This window comes from Carya illinoinensis, chromosome 6, assembly GCF_018687715.1.
Source record: "Carya illinoinensis cultivar Pawnee chromosome 6, C.illinoinensisPawnee_v1, whole genome shotgun sequence".
Classification (NCBI taxonomy): Eukaryota; Viridiplantae; Streptophyta; class Magnoliopsida; order Fagales; family Juglandaceae; genus Carya; species Carya illinoinensis.
In genome coordinates, this window is record NC_056757.1 from 27,883,956 (window position 1) to 27,907,536 (window position 23,581).

General features: G+C 35.1%; 1 protein-coding gene across 1 annotated transcript; it reads left to right on the plus strand.

The window, feature by feature from the left end:
- Window positions 1-12,182: 12,182 nt before the first annotated feature.
- On the plus strand, window positions 12,183-14,817 carry LOC122313925 (transcription factor MYB106-like). The gene is made up of 3 exons (XM_043129249.1): window positions 12,183-12,411; window positions 12,547-12,676; window positions 13,770-14,817. The coding sequence occupies exons 1-3, from the start codon at window positions 12,279-12,281 to the stop codon at window positions 14,662-14,664; spliced, it is 1,158 nt and encodes a 385-aa protein (XP_042985183.1). The 5' UTR covers window positions 12,183-12,278; the 3' UTR covers window positions 14,665-14,817.
- The last annotated feature ends 8,764 nt before the right edge of the window (window positions 14,818-23,581 follow it).

A 23,581-nucleotide genomic window follows, 5' to 3' on the forward strand; every position in this document is an offset into this window, starting at 1 on the left:
GTTTGAGCTCGACCTACATATTTTCAAATAAGTATTAACTCACTACTTATTCGAAATCAACTTATTTACACTCGCAAGAGACTAGCTTGACTCACATCATGTGTACGTGTGTGTGTATACATGCATGCGATTCTGCATGTACACATGACTTGGAAAGTACTCAATTTTGTCGATAACTTTACTGTGGATGAGTGATACGTACTTTCTATCTTAGATTTTTAAGTGAATCAAATAAGTGACATCATATAAATGGTTATTAAATATTCAAAATTTAAAAATTAAAATAAATGTATTAAATATATAATTATTTAATTAATATTTCACCAACTTATCCACGGATACCGAAAGATGTTTGAAGTTGATCTCAGGCAGTACACTGCTGCAATTTATGATCAACTCCTGGTTATTTATTTATTTTGTTTGAGAAATAGGACTTATTACCATTCGCAAACTACACAAACTTCGAGGTCATGACTTTTAACTCCAGTGTTCATAGTAAATTTAAGGGGTTTGCTCATATTGTCGCACATTTAATACGCACAAATATGGTATACACCTACTACTATATATATAGTATGCACAAAATTGTGATAAATACGATCGCGGTACTTCATTCACAAAATTGTATCAATCTTAAATAACTATCTTTCAAATAATAGCAAGTTTACTATTTTCTTATCTACTATATATGGTATGCTCTTGGTGATGATCATCTTATATTGTAGGGAAGGAAATTAATTGATCTTGACATGCACGAAACAGATATAAATGCAATGTGGGTTATGCTAGTCAGCATCCTACAATACACACTATAGATATTTTAATTTTAATTTTTATTCCTACTAATCTAATTGGATTGTTCGACTCATTATTCATATATCATATATTTATTATGAAAAAAAATGAAAAGATGTGTGATGTGTGGAATGCTAAATAGAATTGAGGGGTCACCACGACATTAGCCATTGCGAAAAGAAAGTCAATCTTGATGAGAGTAAATGGAATTGAGTAGTAATAGAATTACAACTTATTCACAATTTATTCACAACTTTTTTGAAAATTTTGCTAATCTAGAGATGATAAGTTAGACTTTTAGTTTGGGATTCAAGGAGTAACGCATGACTGTTTTGGGTTGGATTTTCTTCAATGTTATGGGATTTTGATGATTAACTTGTTGATTTATATTTTATTTTATATTTAGAAAGGATTGAAGTTCTTTATTCTTGATTTTGATCAGTTGTAGACGTAAAGGCACAATTGATGCTTGAACGAGTAACAAGACTTAAATGATTTTCTTTCACTGCTTACAATTGTTATACAATCTGTCAAGTAGTTGTATTAGGCTGAAATTGGGGTTTATTATTGTATTATCCAACCATGATTTCTAAGAATGAAAGAGTGGTTGAGAGGAGATGAAATTAGAAGCAAATCCATCACCCAATCAGATCGTATCCTAAGTATTTGTTTTATTGTTTCTTTCAAGTTTAATCCGATTTCTACACACTTTCTCCAAGTCTCTTAATTTTGGTAATTTTAGAAACATAAATTTATCTTTGTTGTCGATTTTTACATATGCTTAAACTTCCAAAAAGGCCAACAACTTTACTCTTAATTTAGTCCACTTCCCCTTGGTAAATAGCTATAATTTTGGGTCAATACATTTAGTGGTCAGTACCTAAAGTTAATTTCATAATTTTTTTTGTTCATTGCTCAACCCTTTAGTTTAAGGCTTTCTTTTCTTTCCAGAATACCTTGTCACCATAATTAGCAATGGGGATGTTAATGCTTGCTTAATTCCCTTTGTCCTTGTGAAATCGATTTTGAAATTTACCATTGTATTACTTTGACAGCTTTTGCGCTTGGAAGTCAAAATTATAAGCTAATCAAGTTTTTGACGCTGCGTGCTTAGTGGTGGAGCAACTCCGTTGGCGGTGAAAGCGAGGAATGAAGGCAACTAAGGACCTCCATCGCTGGGACCTCTATGCTAGCAGGTCCACTGGTGGTCGTTGATGGCTTTACTTGGTTGTGGGTGGCTGGCGGGCTGCTTTCCCATCAAATTCTAAGCTTTCGGTCAGTAACGGACTGACGGTGAGGTGCCTATCAAACCCGTCTAGCCATTTGTTTATGGTGTCCAAAGCTGGGTTGTACCGTGCACGATAGTAACATGCAATGAGCCCTGCACGTAAAAAGTTTCTCTTTTCTTTTGTTGTAATAGTATGTACCGAATTATATTTCAGAGTTCAACACTTTACAAGGTAAAGGGTAACTAGATATGTCAATTGGATTGACAACCATGAATTATTTTTTAATTTCATGGACCAATAAGGCAAATAATAAGGTAGGTCGTTTTGTGATTTTGGGAGTATTGAAAACCAAAGACTTGCCTCCCAACTTCTTTGGCATATAATAAAAACACATTATACTTGTCACTGAGAGTAATATAAAAAACATAATAGATTAAAGGTAAAGGAGGTCATATTTGCTTTTGTTGGAGATGCTCTTGTGAGCCATGGATTCATCATTTTTCCTATTTCTCGTGTAGAGAATAAGACTATCCTACATATAGTACCAACTATTAATGACAAAAATCTATTAGACAAAATTTGTAGCTAAACTTACAAGATAATATAAAAAAACCTATTTTGTCAAAAATATGAGCGCAGCTTGATAACATGTTCAAACTTGTCGGAAAGATAAATGAGTCTTTTGTGAATATAAAATTTAATTTAATTAAAGTTTGAGCTCGATTTGAATATGTTTGAATAAATAGTAGATAAAGAGAGCTTCATAAGCCACTAATTCGAAATCAACTTATTTACACTCTCAAGAGAGCTTGACTCGCATGTGTACAAGTGTGTCTATATCTATTTTATTATAATAAATGTCTATTTAACTGTAAATAGTAATTTTTGTTCATTTTTCTTATTTTTCTATCTGGTCCATTAAGTCCTATTTTATCAAAAGGTCCTTAAAATCCTTAACCATTGGATGTGTAGTTCCCTTGTAAAATTCAATGAATAATCCTATTTTACCAAAAGTTTCTTAAGACTATTGACCATTTGACGTGTAGGTTCTTTGTAGAATTTAATGAAAAATCCTATTTTACCAAAAGACCCTTAATAACCCCGCGGTGCACATGATTAATTAAGGTATTTTTTTCATGTCATTTTTGTTCTGACAATGTACTCAATCCTTTTTTTTGTTTCAATTTTTTTAAATAAAAAAATTAAAATGACTTTACTCCTTAAAGCATAAATACTTTAGAGCATTCTCGATCATTGTAAAATTCAAATTTAAGTAAATTAACTAATAAAATACTTAAAACACTCAATATATAATATTAATTTAATTAAAATATAATTATTATTATTATTAATTTGATTAGAATATCATTATTATTAATATTTTAATTAGTAGAATTATAAAATGTGATAAAAATAAAAATTTAAAAAATTATTAAATTAATAAAATTTTATTATTATATAGAGAGTAAATAGATGATCTAGTATGGATGCAGATCAATATTAATATGTTGTTGAAGTTTAGATTTTTTTTTTTATCTTATTTTTTTGTCTTCATTTAATCTTGTGTTTTTTTTTTTCTAGATAAATAAGTTACTGATTTGTCATTTTTTTTTATTTAAATCATTATATCAATTACATCCTAAAACTAATTAACGCATCGGGTACATAATTCCCTAGTGTGTATATATGTATACACATATTTACATTTTCATATACACATGCGATTCTGCATGTACACATGACTTGAAATATACTCAATTTTGTCGAGTGCTTTTTTAAGAGAACTTTACTGTGGATGAGTGATATCTATCTTTCTATCTTAGATTTTTAAGTCAATCAAATAGGTGGCATCGTATAAATGGTTATTAAATATTCAAAATTTAAAAATTAAAATAAATGTATTAAATATATAATTATTTAATTAATATTTCACCAACCTCATCCACGGATACTTAAAAACTTTCTTCCCCCACCCACGTGGAAATTACCAAAGAAGTTTGAAGTTGGTTCACGCAGTACACTGCTGCAATTTATGATCAACTCCTAGGTCATTTATTTATTTTGTCTGAGAAACAGGAATTATCACCATTCACCAACTACACAAGCTTCGAGGTCATGACTTTTAACTCTATTGTTATAATTTGTTATTTTTCGTTTGGTTTCATAGTAAATTTGGGGGGTTTGCTCTTATTGTCGCACATTTAATACGCACAAATATGGTATACACCTACTGCTATAAATAGTATTCACAAAATTGTGAGAAATACGATCGCGGTACTTCATTCACAAATATATGGTTTACTATTGGTGATGATCATCTTATATTGTAGGGAAGGAAATTAATTGATCTTGACATGAAATGGATATAAATGCAATGTGGGTTGTGCTACTCAAGCATCTTACACTACACATCATATATATTTTATTTTATTTTTATTCATATATATTAAATTAATTGAGTTGTTTTACTTATTATTCATATACCACATATTTATTATGAGAAAAACGAAAAAAAAAAAAAAATGAAAAGATGTGTGGCATGTGGAATGCTAAATAAAATTGAGGTGTGACGGGAGAAAATGAGAGTAAATGGAATTGAGTAGTGATAAACTTACAACTTATTCACATTTTATATATAATTTTAAATATAATAATATTTTTTGTTATATCTAAACACATCAAATTAAAAGTTAAAGTTAAAATAAAATTTAAAATAATATTATTTTATTACATAATTGTAAGCAAGTTGCAGTAGAATAATAATTATATCATTTTGAATTGTGCTAGATTCTCCATGGACCTGCCAAAATAATTGCTTTGGCTAATTACATTAGCAGAATATACAAAATATATATAAACGTGATTATATGTAACAAAACTCTAAAATTTATACATAAAACTAATCATCCTGCTTTATCATGCCTGTGGAAGTTATGGGAATACGGTAGTACAATTACATTACTCAAAATATTGCCGAATTTGTACTCGATCATTCATGCCATGTTTCCTTTTCAGTTTCAACTTTATTAGGGTTGGATTTATGTTGTTTTGTCACAAATAATTTATCATCACTCATATTCAACCTAGCTTAATATGCTTACAAAATCAAATATCCCCCCTAAGGGAACTAATTAGCTGAGTCTTGCTTTATTAGGCCACATGAGCTCAAACGGCCATAAACCAATTCAGAAACTGCCAAAATCACATCTGCCAAAACACAAAAATATGAAATTCGAATCCAATCCTAATAATAAGACTTTAATGATGGAATGGACGACATGGAGAATTAATAGCCCTCCTGGCTCCTCCAGCAAGATACTCACCCTCGAAAGTACTAGCCCTCTAGCACAATACTTGCCTACACAAGTGAAATCAAGGCTCTAACAACCTGCATTCCATCAAGGTCTAAAGGGAGTTATACTGAGGGACAAGTCTTACCATACAGAAACAACATATCCATATAAATAGGGATCGAGGTACATTATCAAACAGTGACTTCTCATTATATAACAAAACAACACACATTTTTGTTATCTTTAACTTAGGCATCCAAGGTGTCCTTCACCACACTGAGCTACTTTATATTCTTTGGTTGTAAGTTGTGAAGGACTATTTGTAGAAAATACCAAACATGCCCACAACAGTTGGCGCTATTTGTGGGATCTCTAGGGATTCAACGTGCTTTTCATTTGCTTGCAACAACAATGCGTTCTCAAGCAACCTGCGATCAAGAAGCAACATCAACAAACAAACATGCGAATATCAGGATGAAGGAAAGACTTGCAGAAGTGGAGAAAAGACTGAGGAGGATGACTCTAGAGATTGAGAGTCTCTAACAAAAAAATGGAGCTCTTAGACGAAGATTAGAAAATGCTGCACCAAGCCACAACGAGATAAACAAGGCAAAGTCACAAAGTGCGGACATATTAGATTTTGACGATGAAGAGAAGAGGAAAATGCACGACTTACGCAACCTTATGGAAAAATATGAGGAGATGGCCAAGAGGATAGGCACATCCTTATCTGTTGACCACCTACTCAATAGCATGGACCTGCCCTATAGCCTAGGGATAACGATGGTTTCATTCCCACCCAAATTCAAATTTCTGCAAATTAAACTATACATTGAATCTAAGGATCCTGTCTAATAATTGGAGACGTTCAAAACCCATATGACCCTCCACTATTTTGCTAAGTAAATTACATGTTGAGTTTTCCCCTTAACCCTAAAGGGTGAAGTGAGAGGGTGGTTTGGAGCTTTATAGCTGAGTTTTAAAGATAGTTTTGAGGAGCTAGGTAGGCAGTTCTTGACTCAATTCATGGCTAGCAAACAAAGAAGGAGGCTAGTTGCATACCCCCTGACTGTCAAGTAGCGAGAGGACAAGAGTTTGAAGGCATATCTCGTAAGGTTCAATAAGGAGCACATGACATCGGATGATTAAGACAAAAAAATCACATGGGCAGCACTCCTAGGAGGCATCTGCCCAGAAACTCTTTCATGGCATAATTGGCAAAATCCCAACAACGTTACGAGAGTTTATGGTCAGGGCATATGACTTCGTTAATGCTGAGGAAACTCTTAGGGCCTTGACTACTCCAAGAAAGTATGAATTGGAGTAAGTAAAGAGCAGATCGAAAGGAGCAAGTGGAGGAAAAGCTTATAAGAAGGCAAGGAAAGACCTATATGATAAAAGGAGGAATTGAGGCTTGCCCTCCAGGAATCAGAATTTGAGGTCGATGCACTCAAGTTTGAATGTGTATATAGGGAGCAAAGAACCAAAAGATGATCTCCGCATCCTTCAGCGACGAAGACTATGCCTTTCACCCATGCCACTAAAAGGCTTTTTAGGAGAAACAATCTAACCTATATATGCCACTACACTACCCATATCTGCGGACTGTGGAGATAGAACCTTGCACAGTCACCCTACTAACAGATTTTTGGTGGTTAAGGCCCATTCCTTGTACAATGCAATCATCGAGTGCCTGACCCTAAACAACTTGAAGGCCATTAATTCCACCTACCACTTGAAAAAAAAGTTCCCACTGGTGGCGGACGTAGGGGAAGTACATGGCAAACATGTGTTGGTGTGAGAATGCTACGTATAGGAGCTCAAGAGCAAGGGAAGGGACATGCGTGTAGCAAAAAGTTCAAGATTTGACAAAGCGTCACCTCCACCACTTCTTGAACTCATTGAACATGGGCTCGAAACATGAGACAAGCAAAGTCTAAGGTGAGTTAAGGCAGATGAACCTCTATAACTCATAACCCTAAACCCAAACCACCTCAAAGCAATGACAAGGATTGGAACCAGAATGGGATCCAAAGTAAGGCAACAGCTAAACCAACTCCTTATCGAACATAAGGACGTGTTCACTTGGAACCATGAAGACATGCCTAGAATCGACAATGAAGTCATTGAACATCGCCTCTGTGTAAACCTCGAGGCCAAAAAAATTCGGAAGAAATGAATGAGCTTTAGTATAGAAAAGTATGCCGTAATAGCAGAACCATTGGAACAACTCTTGGTTATGGGGATCATCTGGGAAGCTCAGTACTCATAATGGCTCCCAAATGTGGTCTTGGTAAAAAAGTCAAATGGTAAGTGAAGAATGTGCGTTGACTTCACCAATTTAAACAAAAGTTTCCATTTGGGACAGCTTCCAATTGCCATATATCGACCTAATAGTTGACTCTACAATGGGCTACCGAATGCTAAACTTCATGGATGCTTATTCTATGCATAATCAAATTTGGATGAGCCAAGACGATTAGGAGAAGACTTCCTTCATAATAGATCTTCAGTAATATTGCTACCAAGTGATGCCCTTTATGCTGGAGCCATGTATCAAAGGTTGGTGAACCACCTGTATCAAAGCCATGTTCAAGCACCAAATCAGTCATAATATGGAAGTCTACATGGACGGTATACTCATCAAGAGAAAGGAAACTATGCACCACATAGTGGACCTAAGGGAAGCTTTTGTCGTACTACATCAGTACAAGATGAAGCTCAATCTGATGAAATGTGCCTTTGGGGTGGATTTGGAAAATTTTCTAGGCTTTATGATCTCAGGGTAATAGAGGTCAATCTTGAAAAGATTAAGGCGATAATCGACATGAAACCGCCTAGAATATAAAGGAAGTGCAAAAGTTACGTCAAATAGCAGCACTCAACATATTTGTGTCCAATTCAATAGATAAGTACTTTTCCTTCTTTAAAGTGCTACAAAAGGCATAGTCCAAGAATCATGAATGCGATTAGGAATTTGGGGAACTGAAGGAGTACATGTCTAACCCGCCTTTCCTGAGTCAAGTTGGACAAGGGGAAATTTTGTACTTGTAGTTTTCGATCTCTCCGAATGCTATCTTAGCAGCTTTGGTGAAAGAAGATAAAAAAATGGAAAGACCCCGATATATTATACAAGGTGAACCTTCAGAGGAGCTGAGACCCATTAGCCATGAATGGACATGTTGGCATTCGCATTAGTAACAGCCGCCTGCAGATTAAGGGCCTATTTATAGGCCCACCTTATCAAAGTACAAACAGAGACTCCCATGAAGCAACTACTGAGCAAAGGTCTTTGTGGTTGAGGACCACCTTGCATAGGAGCTAAATATGGCTGAGGAACTCGAGGCTGAGGAGTTTTGACTATGGTCGAGGAACTCATGGCCAATGAGTTTGATAATGGCTGAGTAAAGGTCTTCGTGGGCGTGTTCCATGCCTGTGTACTAGGAGGGCCCGGTGGTGCACAATGTGTCGCGGAGGTTACCGTTACCCACTGGAAAGTCTTACACGAGATTGTACCCATGTTTCATTAGGGCGGGGAAAGATTTGCTTGCTCACTGCTAGATGGTTGCCCACCTGTGCTTATTGCCCAGTGCTGGTGAATTGCTTGGTGTTGGTGAGTTACCTATAAAGTTCCACGGTAGGGGGTGAAAGGCTGGACAGTGGGATGGTTGCTTGCCAAGAGGTACTGCACAGTCTGCTGCCCGTGAGTAGAGGGTTTCTATCTGCCTTGGGTTTATCACTCGCTCGGCCATAGTGATGGTGAGATGGTTGCTTGTCTGCAAGGCAGGGAAGTGCTACTCTTCCTTGGCCATGAGAGTGGTGGACCATAGAGAACGTCGACATGCTTGGTGGTGGAGCCGCTCCGTCGATGGTGAACGTGAGGAATGAAGGCAACTAAGGGCCTCCATCGTGAGGACCTCTATTCTAGTGAGTCCACTGGTGGCCATTGATGGCTTTACTTGGTTATGGGTGGCTTGCAGGTTTAATTGCCCATCAACTTCTAAGCTTTCGGTTAGCAATGGACTGACGGTGATGTGCCTATAGAACCCGTCCAACCATTTGTTTATGGTGTCCAAAGCTGGGTTGCACTGTACACAGCAGTAACAGGCAATGAGCCTTGCCCATGAAACGGTGGGGCTTGCATGCCTTACATTTTCTGTGCATGGCATGCATAGTGCATCTGTCACATGGATAGTGCGTGCCATGTTTGCTCATTTTCTCTTTTCTTTTGTTGTTATGGTACGTACCAAATTATAATCCAGAGTTCAACACTTTACAAGGCAATGGATAACTAGAGATGTCAATCGGATTGACAACCATGCATTATTTTGTAATTCATAGACCAATAAGGCAAATAATACGGTAGGTCCTTTTGTGATTTCGGGAGTATTGAAAACCAAAGACTTGCATCTCAGTTTCTTTGGCATATAATAAAAACATATTATACTTGTTACTGAGAGTAATATAAAAAAGATAATAGATGAAAGGTAAACAAGGTCGTATTTCCTTTTGTTGGATTTGCTCTTGTGAGCCGTGGATTCATCATTTTCCCTATTTTGGGTGTAGAGAATAAGACTCTCGTACAGATGTACCAACTGTTAATGACAAAAATCACCAAACAATCCGAAATGGGAGAAAGTGCCATTATCGGCTCACAAAGGTGTCCTAGATCTCGATGAAGCGGTTTGAGGCCCATGATGGAGGTTTGGGGCATCGATACTATACCTGTACGTGCATCTATAACAGTAATTAGAGAAAGAATATATGAAATGTAAATAGAAGAGACACAAATTTACGTGATTTAGTATAAGGCCTACGTCTACGGGTTGTTTGTAGGGCAAATCCTATTTTACAGTCTCTTATAGTCTCTTATCTTTCTCCATACAGTAGAGGTCAAAGACCCTTTTAGCTTGGAGAAGATAATATCTGTAGAACTTCTCATAGTAAGGTTTATGATAATAATCCCTTCCCCTTCTGCTTAGAATCCCCCTTTTTCGTTTCATCCGATCCCATTTTAGTGAAGCGCATGAGAGTGGTGATGAATAACAGTTTTATGTCATTTCACTCTTTGCGTGTCTAATTCTCCTTTCTTGAGTTCTGTTGTTCTGCCTTATCTTGTCTACTCTATTTTTTTTCCTTTTACTTCGTGATGAAAACTTGATCATAGACTAGACTTTGATGTATGTCTTAGACGTGATATATTTACCCCATCACTATATTTTATGGCATTTTTTATTGATTTTAATAAAGAAAAATTTTATACACCATACTATCATTTCATTTTTATCCTACTAAATAAAATGTATCACATGTCAATATTGAATAATTATTTATTACATACTTTTTTATTATTTAATAATAACAAATATATTACATCTTATTTAATAAAATAAAAATAAGATGATAATATTGCATATAGCTTTTATTTTGAATAAAAGTTAGGTAAATTACTTTCAACCAAAATTTCCAACAAACAGCGCTACCACGTGTCACCACCAGATCGAAATGGGCCTAGCACTGTTATTTCTGAGATAACAGAGCTGTCAGTTTGGATCTGTAGGGCTTGTTGTGAACAGCTAATATCTATTAAACCATTTGGGCCCACGTCTTAATTATTAGTTTATTCATTTTCCTTACCAACCGTTACTGTATATCTTAAAATTGATACAGGTTGTGTGGTATTTTAAATAATACAATTATTTTTATTATAAAGTAATTTTAATAAATTTTATAAAATTAAGTTAATTTATGAATTTATTTAAATAATTTTTTATTATATTTATAATAATTTTTTGTTTTTTTCAATATCTATGTATTATTATTATTATTATTATTATTATTATTATTTTTTAATTTTTTCTCCTTATGAAATGCCCAAGTTCTGGGAACACTTAATAACTTCCACAACAAATAGGCTTTAAAGTAGGGTAGTACCCGACACAAAAATGGACATGCTCTGCCATTTATTTCATAGTAGCTGAAACATGAATAGGGTTTAGCTCATGTTTGGTAACAGAGAAAATGCATGGAATGCTGATTTTGAGTGAAAATATTACAGCCCAACCTACTGATTGAAGGGAAATTAGCTGGAACGCTGATTTTACAAGCATGCACCGACTGGGTTTACTAATGATTCTACTGACTTTTCTTTAACCTTTTTATGTGATATTCTCTTCGATTTATTCTAGAGAAATACTTTAGTTATAAAAAGATTTTACACTAACAAATTCACAAATTAATGTTATTATTTCTCTTATTTTGAATAATAGTTTAATAAAGTACTAAGATAGATTAATCTAAAATATTATTACCGTAGAGTAAAATAGTGAATATAATAAATCAAAGACCAATTACAATTATAAACTAATGCATAAGTTGAAAATTAAAAACAATAAATTCATTTTTTAAATGAAAATTATGTTAGTCTAAAAGGCTATATATTGTTATTATTATTTTTACCAAACCCCAAGCAAAGCAAACCAAAGTTAAAAACACGAGTATTGTTATACACTATATTTTTATTTTACTTTTATTTTATTTAGTAAAATATGACATATTCATAACTATTAGATATTAAAAAAATATGAAATAAATAATCATTTAATAGTAATAAATATGTCATATTTTAATTAATAAAATAAAAATGAGATAATAATATAATATATAGAAGTTTTTTAAAAATACAGACACCACAATAAAAAGATAAAAATAAATAAAACATCAAGGTAAAAAATGAAGGAATAAAAATTAGAACAAAAGTTCCCGTTACTCCGGCCGGCTGCCATTGACTTGACTTCTCTATATTGAGAAGATATTATATATATATATGATGTCCCTGGCCAATGTGCTTCACCAACATTTCCCATTAGCATCTCTCTCTCTCTCTCTCTCTCTCTCTCTCTCTCTCTCTCTCTCTCGACTTTGAGGCCTGAAGTGCTTTTACTTGATTTGCATCCATAGAATGGGAAGGTCTCCATGCTGTGAGAAGGTGGGGCTGAAGAAAGGGCCTTGGACACCAGAGGAAGACCAGAAGCTTCTGGCTTACATTGAAGAACACGGCCATGGAAGCTGGCGAGCCTTGCCCACAAAGGCTGGTATATAAATTAATGTTTTACAATAAAAGCAGGATCCCTTACGTGAATAATATCATGGAATATATATTTATAGCTTAATTATTTATAATTGCTGAGTTCAACTTTCTTCTAATTCGTTCTGGGTATGGTTTTTAGGGCTTCAGAGATGTGGGAAGAGCTGTAGATTGAGATGGACTAATTATCTCAGACCAGATATTAAAAGAGGAAAGTTCAGCTTGCAGGAAGAACAAAGCATCATTCAGCTCCACGCACTCCTTGGGAACAGGTAATCTTTCAAATTAAGCTGACAAGCCAGCTAATGTTCCTACTGGAGGTGAGAAAAAAGCTGGTGAATCGGTGCATGGAGTGATAAACCGGATCCGTACCGGATTTGAAAGGGTCGGACTGAATTAGTTGATATATATATTTTAAATTTTTATACCATATAAAATATTTTTTATATAATTTTTTTACATTATATATAATTTTTATATATAAGATATATAATTAGATATAAAATAATTTTATATTATATGATAAATTATTAATTAATATAATATTAAATTTTAAAATCTTAAATCACTGCAGTCTATTATATTAATAATGATACTAATACTATATATTCTAATATATTACAATATATTATTATTATATTATTATATACTATAATATATTATATTATATACCAGAAAAATAGAATTGAACCGGTTGAACTAGTTTCGGAATGTAACTAATATGGTGTCAGCTATTTAAATCTCAAAATTGATATAAACTGATTCGGTTTTAAAATACGTACAAAATGAGACCAATGACAACATATTTCCTACGTTTCGAAACATTATCATCAACTAACTGATGATCCAGTATTATTGGCATTGACTTCCCAGGATCTGATCTATTTTGCTTTTCAACTTTTTCACCGCCATCATATATCTCATGTGCGTGTGAGAATATTACAGTTCAGAAATAGATTGATTAAAGAGGAAAGGCATTGAAACCCAAATTCCTAGTTACATGAGTTTGTACGCGACACACCAACTGGAGTCTATATTAATTATAATCATTTAATTTATATTTTAATTAGTTATAAAAACCCACACGGCCAATATGATTATCTTGATCATCGCGCGTGCATGCATGCATACATACATATATATATACACATTCTTTTATCATTCTTTCATCCGCCATGAAAACTGAGAGTAATACTTATGTAGCTTCGTTCTTAAGTTTGTCATTTCTAATCATATTTCTATCATTCACTTAAATAACACATTAATCAAACTGAACTATATAGTAATCATATTATATATATGTTCAATTATTGGCAAGATTTTGTTTCCCTTCCAATTATTGGCAAGATTTTGTTTCCCTTCCAGATGGTCAGCTATAGCAACTCACTTGCCCAAGAGAACCGACAACGAGATCAAGAACTACTGGAACACACATCTGAAGAAAAGACTAAACAAGATGGGCATCGATCCCGTAACCCACAAGCCCAAATGCAATGCCCTCAGCTCCGGCAGTGGCCACTCCAAAGATTCAGCCAACTTAAGCCACATGGCTCAGTGGGAGAGCGCAAGGCTTGAAGCCGAAGCTAGACTGGTAAGAGAGTCCAAGCTTGTGTCCAACTCTTTTCAACAGAAGCTGAGCTCCACTGTTCTGGCTGTTCAGAACAGCAGCACAACCCTAGCTCAGACCGCAGTACTATCTCCATGCCTTGACGTCCTCAAAGCATGGCAGGGATTTTGGTCAAATTCAACGAGTGCCGGCATATTCCCAGTCGCCGGCGACGACGACCTAGAGTACCCGACACCAACTACGTTGAACTTCTCGGAGAACGGATTCCCCAATATCGAAACTACTGTTACGCTAAATGAAAACCAAGCACTTGAATTCACCAAAAGCTCAGTTACTGCATGCGGAGCTGGGATTATCAAAGAAGTCTGTACTCAAATGCCAGCACTCAAAGAAAGATTGGATCACACTACGGTGTTGCATGAGATGAGTTATAGTACGGAAAGTGCATGGTTTTCGGAGTCTGTTAGGGCTGTGAATGAGAATATTATGCCTCTCTCAAATATTATGGAAGATTTTAAGGGTATCTTGGGGTGTAACTGTGACGACCAGAATTCGTTGATGGCCGGAGACAACCTGGAAAATGGAGATAAAAACTGCAGCGGTAGCTTGGAGGAGAGCAATTATAAGCATTACTGGAACAGCGTCCTCAATCTGGTGAATTCTTCGTCGTCTAGTGGTTCTCCCGTGTTCTGAAAAATGTCATTAAAAAAAAGAAGATTATCGATATTCCAGCCAAAGTACGTAGCTGCAGGCTAATTATTAGGTGTCGACTGCTTCATGATGTAATAATTATGAGAACACTTGTCACCGAAGGAGGTTCCCTAGAAAGTATCTGCATTTCACTTATTTATTTTTTTATATATATTTTTAATCATCATAAATAATTTAAAAAAAATAAAAAAATCACAACATTAATAAAATAATATTTTCTTAATCATTAAATAAAAAAATAAAAAATAAATAAAAAAATTGTCGAGACCCGTACCGAGACCCAACATTCGCTAGACTTAGCATTTTTCCAATAATAAACATTTTAAAATTCTACTTTTTTTTTTTCTTAAAAAAATAATGTTTATATAGGAGGCTGGCGAGACATTGGCGTGCATGCCAGCCGGGCTTATAAGTTTTGTGCTTGGGGTATGCACCATATATGCATGGATTTGAGGTGGTCCAGTGGTTAGTTTGTGGGTGTGCTCCGATATTGATCAAGTTGCATGAGTTTATGATCTGCGGATAGTACTATGGGTGTAACAATTATGTATCGGTTCGGTTTTATATATTTTTTAAAATCAAATTGGTATATATGATCGGTTTTAAAAATATAAGAATTGATACCGAATTAATTTATTACCAAAACAGAATTTTTAGTTTCTTAGTTTTGGTCCGGTCTAGTTTTAGAGATTATCTATGTTAATAATAACATGACGTTTACGTATATTAAAATATTAATCTATTTATATTATAGTATTAATATATTATTTTATAATAACTAACACATATTAGTATAATATTGAATTTAATTATAATACATCTATATACATTCTAAACTTTTTATATGAGTATATATTATCAAATGTGTAAAAATTTATTTACAAAATGAAAATATATTATAGTTTGTTATGTCGAAAGTCTATTTATCATTGATATATATATCAAAAATAATTTTATATTAATAATTTCATATTAGTGTTTATGTTTAAGATTAAATTTTTATGTTATATTAATTTTATATTATAAGATTAAAATTTATATGTTATATAAAAAATTATAAGATCATTAATTTATGTTACATCACAGGTTATATTAATTTTATGTTATAAGATTATAGATTTGAATAATAAGATTATAATTTCATGTTATATTAATTAGTAATTTAGCATATAATATATATAATACAATATAAAAAATTATAAATATATATACTAACCCGGTTCAGTTTAAACTAATTTTTAAAATATGAAAACCGGTATTGCATCGACTTGGTCCAATCCAATCGGGTTTAACTGGTTTTTCCATTTTTTTTTTACTCCATTATATTAGCGGGTAGGACAAGAGGCTGGGCTTACAGATGTTCTTCCTACTAATGAATTGCTTAGTTCTTCATGTGGGCATGTGGTGGCTGGCTTGGCCATACTGAGTCTATGAGAAATGTTGAATTTCTCCCGATACTCAATGGCTGTAGAGCCACTCCTGAGTCTATTGGCACCGGGCAGATTAAGAACTAATTCTCACCGTCAACTAATCAACAAAATTAAAGATTGAAATTAAGAAAATATGTCAAATAAGAAAAAACTATAAAAATAAGATTTATGGATAAAATTCGAAAATTACTCCTAAAACTTATTTAAGAATATTCAATATTTTGATAATTTTGTCTTATAGACAATCTCAATTATTTCGTTAAGATAAAACATGTAATAAAATAAAATAATAGTAAAAAACTGACGAATCAAATAAAAATCAGCTATAAAAAATAAAAATGACAATATAATATTCCTACAAAAGAAAGAAAAAACGATTGATACGAAAAAAACAGTTGATCTTTTACAACCAGTTTAGTACTTGACACAATACCCACTACAATAGAATGGCGTTTTCCCGGCGATGTGAAATCGCCGGCAAAACCATTAAAATTCCCACTATATACATATCCCAGCGATTATAAAATCGCCAGCCGTTCGCCGGTACAATTCTTCTACTTCATATATACCATGGTGAAAACTAAAAATCGCTGTGAAAATATTACTATTTGGCAGCGATTTTTTGATCGCTGCCATATAGTTTGAAAAGGTTACGAAGACAAGAACCTGAAGTTGCCGCGGATGGAGTCTGGTTCAACTTCCGTGGGAGGAAAATCGGGTGGGGGTGGTGTGGCTCTAATGGAGATTTCCTTCGGCTGAAATAGGTTTATCTATGGCGTCGGTGCTCTTTTGGAGAAGGATAGAATGTAGAGAGAAATGGAGAACGAAGGAGCAGGCCGTACGAAATTGGGGGGTGGGTTTTGGTGGTTGCAGGGGCGCGGGACAAAGATGAAACTTAAGACTTCGCGCTCAAAGATACAGATAAAGTGACGTAGTTTAGGCGACGGGAAAAGTATTTTGTAATATGGAAGCGATTTCATAATCGTTGCAATAGTTATTATAAAGACCCAGCTAGTAAATGATTTTATTAGATAATTAATTTTGCGGGGATTTTTAACTTGCTGCCAAAATACACTTTTGCCAACGATATTTTTTACGGCGATTTCATAATCGCTGGAATATCTCCGATTTCTTGTAATGACCGCCTGCATTATACCGTTCTATTATATCATTGATTATTTTTATTTTTTTATTTAATGATTAAAAATATAATTTTTAATATTAAAAATATAATTTTTAATATTTAATATATATATTTTTATTTTTTAAAAATATTTAAATATATATTAAAAAATATTAAAAAAAAAACATAAATATACTAACGACACGCCGGCTGTCATTGCTGGCGGTAGCCTATCACAACTCAGAAATGCGCAAGAAGACGACAGGATGTATCGGAGCTCGATGAACCATCGTATGTACATGCATTTATACCTGAGTTTCTCCTTTGCCAGGCTAGAAGGAAATTTGCCCTACACAGGGAAATTACATATTTGTGCCTCCCACAATTAATAGCCGTAGGGCTGTTCATCCGGGCCGGATTATATCGGATTTCGATTCAGGTTTTCGGCCCGGGTCAAATCCGGGTCGGTACCCGGATTTAAAAAACCGGATTAATCCGGTCCGGGTACCGGATTTTAAATCCGGTACCCGGTTTAAAACCTGGTACCCTGGTATATAAATGAAAAAAAAAAAACCTAGCCGCACCCCCCCGTGACAAAATTCAGACCCCTCTCTCTCTCTCTCTCTCTCTCTCTCTCTCTCTCTCTCTCTCTCTCTCTCTCTCTCTCTCTCTCTCTCTCGCCCGGATCTCTCTGTTCTCTGTCATTTCTCGCCTTCTCTCTCTCTCTCGATCGAGCGCCGAAACCACAACCATCGCCGCCGGTGTTATCTGAGGCCACCGTCCACGACTCCATAGAAGAGTTTTCGCAACTCTCGGTACTTTCCTCTCTCTCTCTCTCTCTCTCTCTCTCTCTCTCTCTCTGTGTCTGTGTTTTTTTTGAGCATTTAGATCTCTTCTCCATGGGGGGAGGTTCTTTCGTATCAAGAGTGTTTTGGGGAAGCCGAAACCCTAGCCATCGTCGCCGGTGACTAGCAGAGGCTGCCGTTTGGCTAGATCTGCTATTTTCTTTTTGGGTTTTATTTTTTCGCCCAGATCTATAACTTGTTATGTTGTGGTAGTGCGTGAGTAGTGTTTTGGTTGGCTAGATCGGCTCTTTTATTTTTGGGTTTTATTTGTTAGAGTTTTGCTAGTATATACAGGTAAAACATTTTTTCAACTTTCTGCTCCCACCCTTTGGTGGTGGTTGCAGTGAGCATGAACCTGAGGATTTATTTTTTAAAACCGATTATGACCGGATGTGTGATCATTTTGGTTTTCCTTTTTCATGTTTCTAGACTCGCATTTTTTTATTTTTATTTTTATTTTATCGGTAAAGATAAATATAAGCAAGAGTATATGCCCTGTATACTTGGACAATGATTTTTTATCATTAATAAAGTTTAAGGTATTAATAATATAAAATGCAAGTCCTTTATCTCAAAGTTGAATATGCACACGTCATTGTGTCTGGAATACACCCTTCCCTTGTTTTTAGATTGGTATGATGCCTTATCTGTTAAGTGTGGGCAGCCATCTTTTTACATTTGATATGCTGTCTCCTTCTATACGCTTTTGCTTTTAGTGTGCATGTGTTTAGTGGAAATGACATTTTGTAATATGTTACCGAATATCTCTATTGGTATGAATATTTTAGAGGCCTGAGAAGTACTTAGGAGACTTGGTTACATGGGAGAGAGCCGAGGCTACTCTTACAGAAGCATTGGATGAGTTTGAGAAGCCCTGGCAGGTAAAATTTTCCTTCTTACACTTAAATTGTAGCTCAGCATCTACCCACTCCTTATCAATGCTTTCAATATATGACTATGTTGCAATGTCAAATATATACTATCATCATTCTGCTTGGGCTAGAATTCATCTTCTGCTCTTGTTCAACGTACATTGAGCTTGGCCAAAACTGGATTTAAAACTTTGATCATGCTGAAGTCACCTTTAAGTCAAACAAAATGTAGCTTGAAAATACCAATCCATTTTATTTTTGAAGAAGTTTGGGTTGTTCGATGTCCACGAATTTTATCTTATTTGAGACAAGCTAGTAGATTTTCAAATTTAGTGTGGGCATTGCTGAAATTGATTTCAAGTTAGTTCCTATTTTCCTTACTATTTCATGGGGTATTTGGAAATATAGAAACCTTAAAGTTGTTTCAGAATTGTTATTGTTTTGTTTTAAAGGTAGTTGATAATTTGTCTTGCATATGTTTAGAGTTATATTCATGTGAAGGGTCAACATGTTGTGGTGTATAAAGAACATCTACTCTCTTGGAAAGCCATTCCTCAAGGTACAGTGAAGCTTAGTTTTGATGGTGCCTTCTTTCATTCTTCTGAGTCAATGGGTTTTGGGGTCATTTTAAGAGATGCTTAGGGAACTATTCTGATGGTCTCCATTTTAAGGAACATAGCATGTTTGAAATTGATGATATTGAAGGTTTAGCAGCTCTAAAGGGTTTACAATTAATTTTACATATATTGAATTTAATGCCTCTTGAATGCAGGGTCCTCTAAGAAGCATGCTGAAGAATTCTCTTAAGATTTGAGGATGTTTTGTGCCAGGATAGTCTAGGCAATACCATAATGCCCTCTAAAAAATTAGAGATATGCTCATTTGTCAATTATTGATCTAGAGCCAATATCTTGAGCGACGTCAATTTTTGTAGTCCTTTGGGTGTAATCGTAGTAGGAATGTTCTTATCAAATTAGTTCTGTTATTGTGTATTGGAGTTTAATTAAAGCAATGTATGTGTTTTGTAATGTTCTAAGCAAATCAGTTCAAACAATGTAATAAGTAGTGGATTTTTTTTTCTTTTTAGGTTAATTAGTTGTTTATATGTATGTGTTAATTATAATTAGTTGATATTTTTATCATCATGGACAATGATATAAAAAATATAAGATTTTATATAACAAAAAAATTTTCCATTTCAACAATATTTCTTGAAAAAATTGCAATAAATATTGGATTTTTGATAAACACATTTTCAACATAAAAAAATTAATAACAGAAAGGTTTTAGTTAAAAAAAAAAAAAACCGGGTTTAATCCGGAACCCGGAATCCGGGTTTTGAAAAATCCGGATTCATCCGGGTTTCGGCCCGTTTATGACCCGGGCTAACCCGGGCCGGGTTCCGGCCCGGATTTGAAATCCGGGTTCCGGTTTGGGTCTACCCGGATTTCCGGGTCGGAACCTGGATGAACAGGCCTAAATAGCCGTACCACAAAGACATTTGCCGTACTTACTGGAAAGTAATCACGTGTAACTTCAACTTTCTCACCACTTCCAATTTGAAGAGTTTCAACCAAAATATATATATATATATTATATATATACACATACTTAGACAGACTATTGTGTAAATAACGTTTATCTAATTAGGTAAAATAATTATTTTTAAAAAAATAATATATATTTTATAAAAAGAATTAATTTTAATTAATAATTTATGCATACAAAAAAAAAAAAATTAGAACTTAAGAGCAAATAGAATGCACTGCTTATAGTCTACTTTAGCCCTTTTCTATTTGAAAAAGTCTAAATCCAGGCACAAACTCGAGCCTGTCTGTGGATGACATACGACATGGAGAGAGAAGCACTATTTTGAAGTAAATAAAACGGTGAGTTTAGAAACTTGTAAAATGAAGTGTTCGGCTTCTTCAAACGATGTATTTTACATTTTATGATTTTGTTTCTCTCCCCCTACTCGATGTCTCTTCCAGGCACTCTCTCTGTGCGACTTCATTGCTAAGCCTCTTACCAGTCCCAAAGTCATAGAAAAGTTAAACAGAAAAAAAAATTCATCCTCATTTCGAAGAGTCCTCTGGTGTCTGAGAAATTTTTTTTGATTTCTTTCTCAAATCAAGTTCGTTGTCGCCTTCCTCTGAATCAAGTTCATTGTCGCCTTCCTAGCTGCAGTCTGTCGTCCCCTTCATCAACCCTAATCTCGTTCCCTTTGTCAGCTGGAGTCAGCCCAACCTTATAAGAGATTCATTTGATTTATGTGAGTTTCATCTGATTTATGCCTACAAGAGACATATCTAAAGATGACGCCGAGGAAGAGAATGAAATTTGTTGGAATTTGTGTTGCGTTTCATTTTTTGAAACTTCGTTTCTTTTGTTGGAATGAAAAAGCTTCTTCTGCTTTTGCAAGTCGAAGAGGGTGAAAATATCCAGGACCCTTTGCCCAAAACTAAATGGGAGAACCATGGAATGAAAAAGCTTCTTCTTCTTGCTTTTTTTCTCCCTCTTTTCTTCATTTTTTTTATATTTTTTAATGTAATAGCTGACGTATTAGTGGGGTTCGCAGGCAAGCAAATATTTGTGCTTGTCTATAGCACTACTGTTTTTTTTTCTTGAATCCTTTGACTTTGTTATTGTTAAATTGACTCATCAACTTTCTCAATTTCAGCATATCGAAGGCATCAAGACCTAAATAGTAAATTCCAGCGACTTGTATGAGTTTTAATCATTCTATTAATTTCCTAAGCATTACAAAAACGAGAAAATGCAAAATATTATTGAGACAGATAGAGATCAAGTTGTGGCTGGCTTAATCGAAATCTTTTTTTTTTTTTTAAAAAAAAAAGGTATCTTAATGGTGTGTTAAAAAAATTACAGATAGGAGAGAGTCATAAATCTATAATATTATTACCATCTCCAAACCCAAACCATATCATATCAAATACATATAGCTATAACGAAGGAAAGAAACATTTCACATTCATAAAAGCAAAAAACAAGGGATTCTATTGCTACACACGAAAAATTTTACTTGTGAGTTGTGAAGTAATGGGTCGCATTAATTAATGATGTAGGAGACCCATTATAGTAATTTCGTTCATTTGATTATATTTATTTTCGAAGTTAATAAAAATCGAAATAGGGAAAGAGAAAGAGAAATAAAGAAATCAGATAAAGCAGCAGTGAAATTAGAAGCCGCATCGGTTTGTGCTCTCTCTCTCTCTCTCTCTCTCTCTCTCTCTCTCTCTCTCTCTCTCTCCTTCCTACCTCATTCATTCTTTTCTTAAACCCTTCAAACCCAGTTTGTAAATTACAAGCTTTAAGCTTCATTGATTCTTTTCAAACCCAATTTGTAAACCCAATTTTATTATTACAAGCTTTAAATTCCAATTTACCATTAAGGCATTAGGAGTGCCAGATGCAGCAGGATCTGCCTTGAGAAATACAGGCAAGGAGCCATGGTATTGGGACGAATGGAGAAAGCACCTGATTCTGACGAATCATCTTTGCCACTCCACTCCTAGCCTCGGCATTGCCCTTGTTGTGACGCCCCCAAATCCCCACGCCCGAACACGGGAAAATCGAGACGTCCGGATGGTGACAACCCGGGTCACCATCCTATCGACGGGTGCCAAGTGTGTGCAAGGCAACAAATGTGCACGAAAGAACACGCAGCGGATAACGAAAGTCTTAACTAAGTACCATAATTTTTCTTAACGTAATACAAGCTGTTTAAAACATACATAAATAAAATATTACAAAAACACAAATACAGTTTTAAACCAAATATAAAGCACAGCATCAGCAACCCGGCGGAGCCGCATCCTCGGGCTCAGCCTCCTCCTCTTCGTCCTCCAACTCTGCACCAAAAGCTACGGAACCAAAAATGGTACCGCAGGTAAGTAAAACCCAAACACTACCAGATAAAAGCATATAGAACTCAAACAATATGCAGGAAACATGCCCAATGCACAAAGCCCATAAAACATAATTTTCCACACACGCCAAAAACCCATTTGGTCCAAAAACACATCATTTCCGAAAAACACGCCAAAAGTCACATTTGGCCTTTATCCAACTCAAACCATTATCGATATTAACCGTATGCACCATGACCTCCCCTAGGGGTCATCCGCACACCCTGGCTCCAGTGTCACACCGCAGAGTACCACCACGCATGTGACACCTAACGAGCGATGCCCAGTTCTGTGCCCCGCACATTCGTAGCCAAGCATCCTCTAGCCCTCGCCAGCAAAGGGCCACGGAGTCGGTGCGTAGAGCGATGCCCGGTTCCGCGCCCGGCGCGTTCGTAGCCAAGCAACCCCTAGCCCCCGCTCCTGTCGTCTAGCGACAACTCAGGGGACATCACTCAGTTTATTCTGCTCCCGAGTGACCAGAGGAGCTCCACCGGGATAATACCCCATCCCGGCTTGGGGTCGTGATACACACGCACCCGTAAGACCACTTACGCCAATACACAGGCTTTTCACACATAAACAAAAACACACGTGCATGCACCATGTAATGCCATATCAATGCATAATAAAATAATCCAACAACATAAATCAATAAAACAAGCAACTCCGTCCTCCATCCATCCGACCCCCGAACTCCTCG

Coding starts and splice junctions, on each gene's coding strand:
- LOC122313925 (XM_043129249.1), top strand. CDS start 12,279: ATGGGAAGGTCTCCATGCTGTGAGAAGGTGGGGCTGAAGAAAGGGCCT. Junction 12,412..12,546: donor AGCCTTGCCCACAAAGGCTG/GTATATAAATTA, acceptor TATGGTTTTTAG/GGCTTCAGAGATGTGGGAAG. Junction 12,677..13,769: donor CACGCACTCCTTGGGAACAG/GTAATCTTTCAA, acceptor TTTCCCTTCCAG/ATGGTCAGCTATAGCAACTC.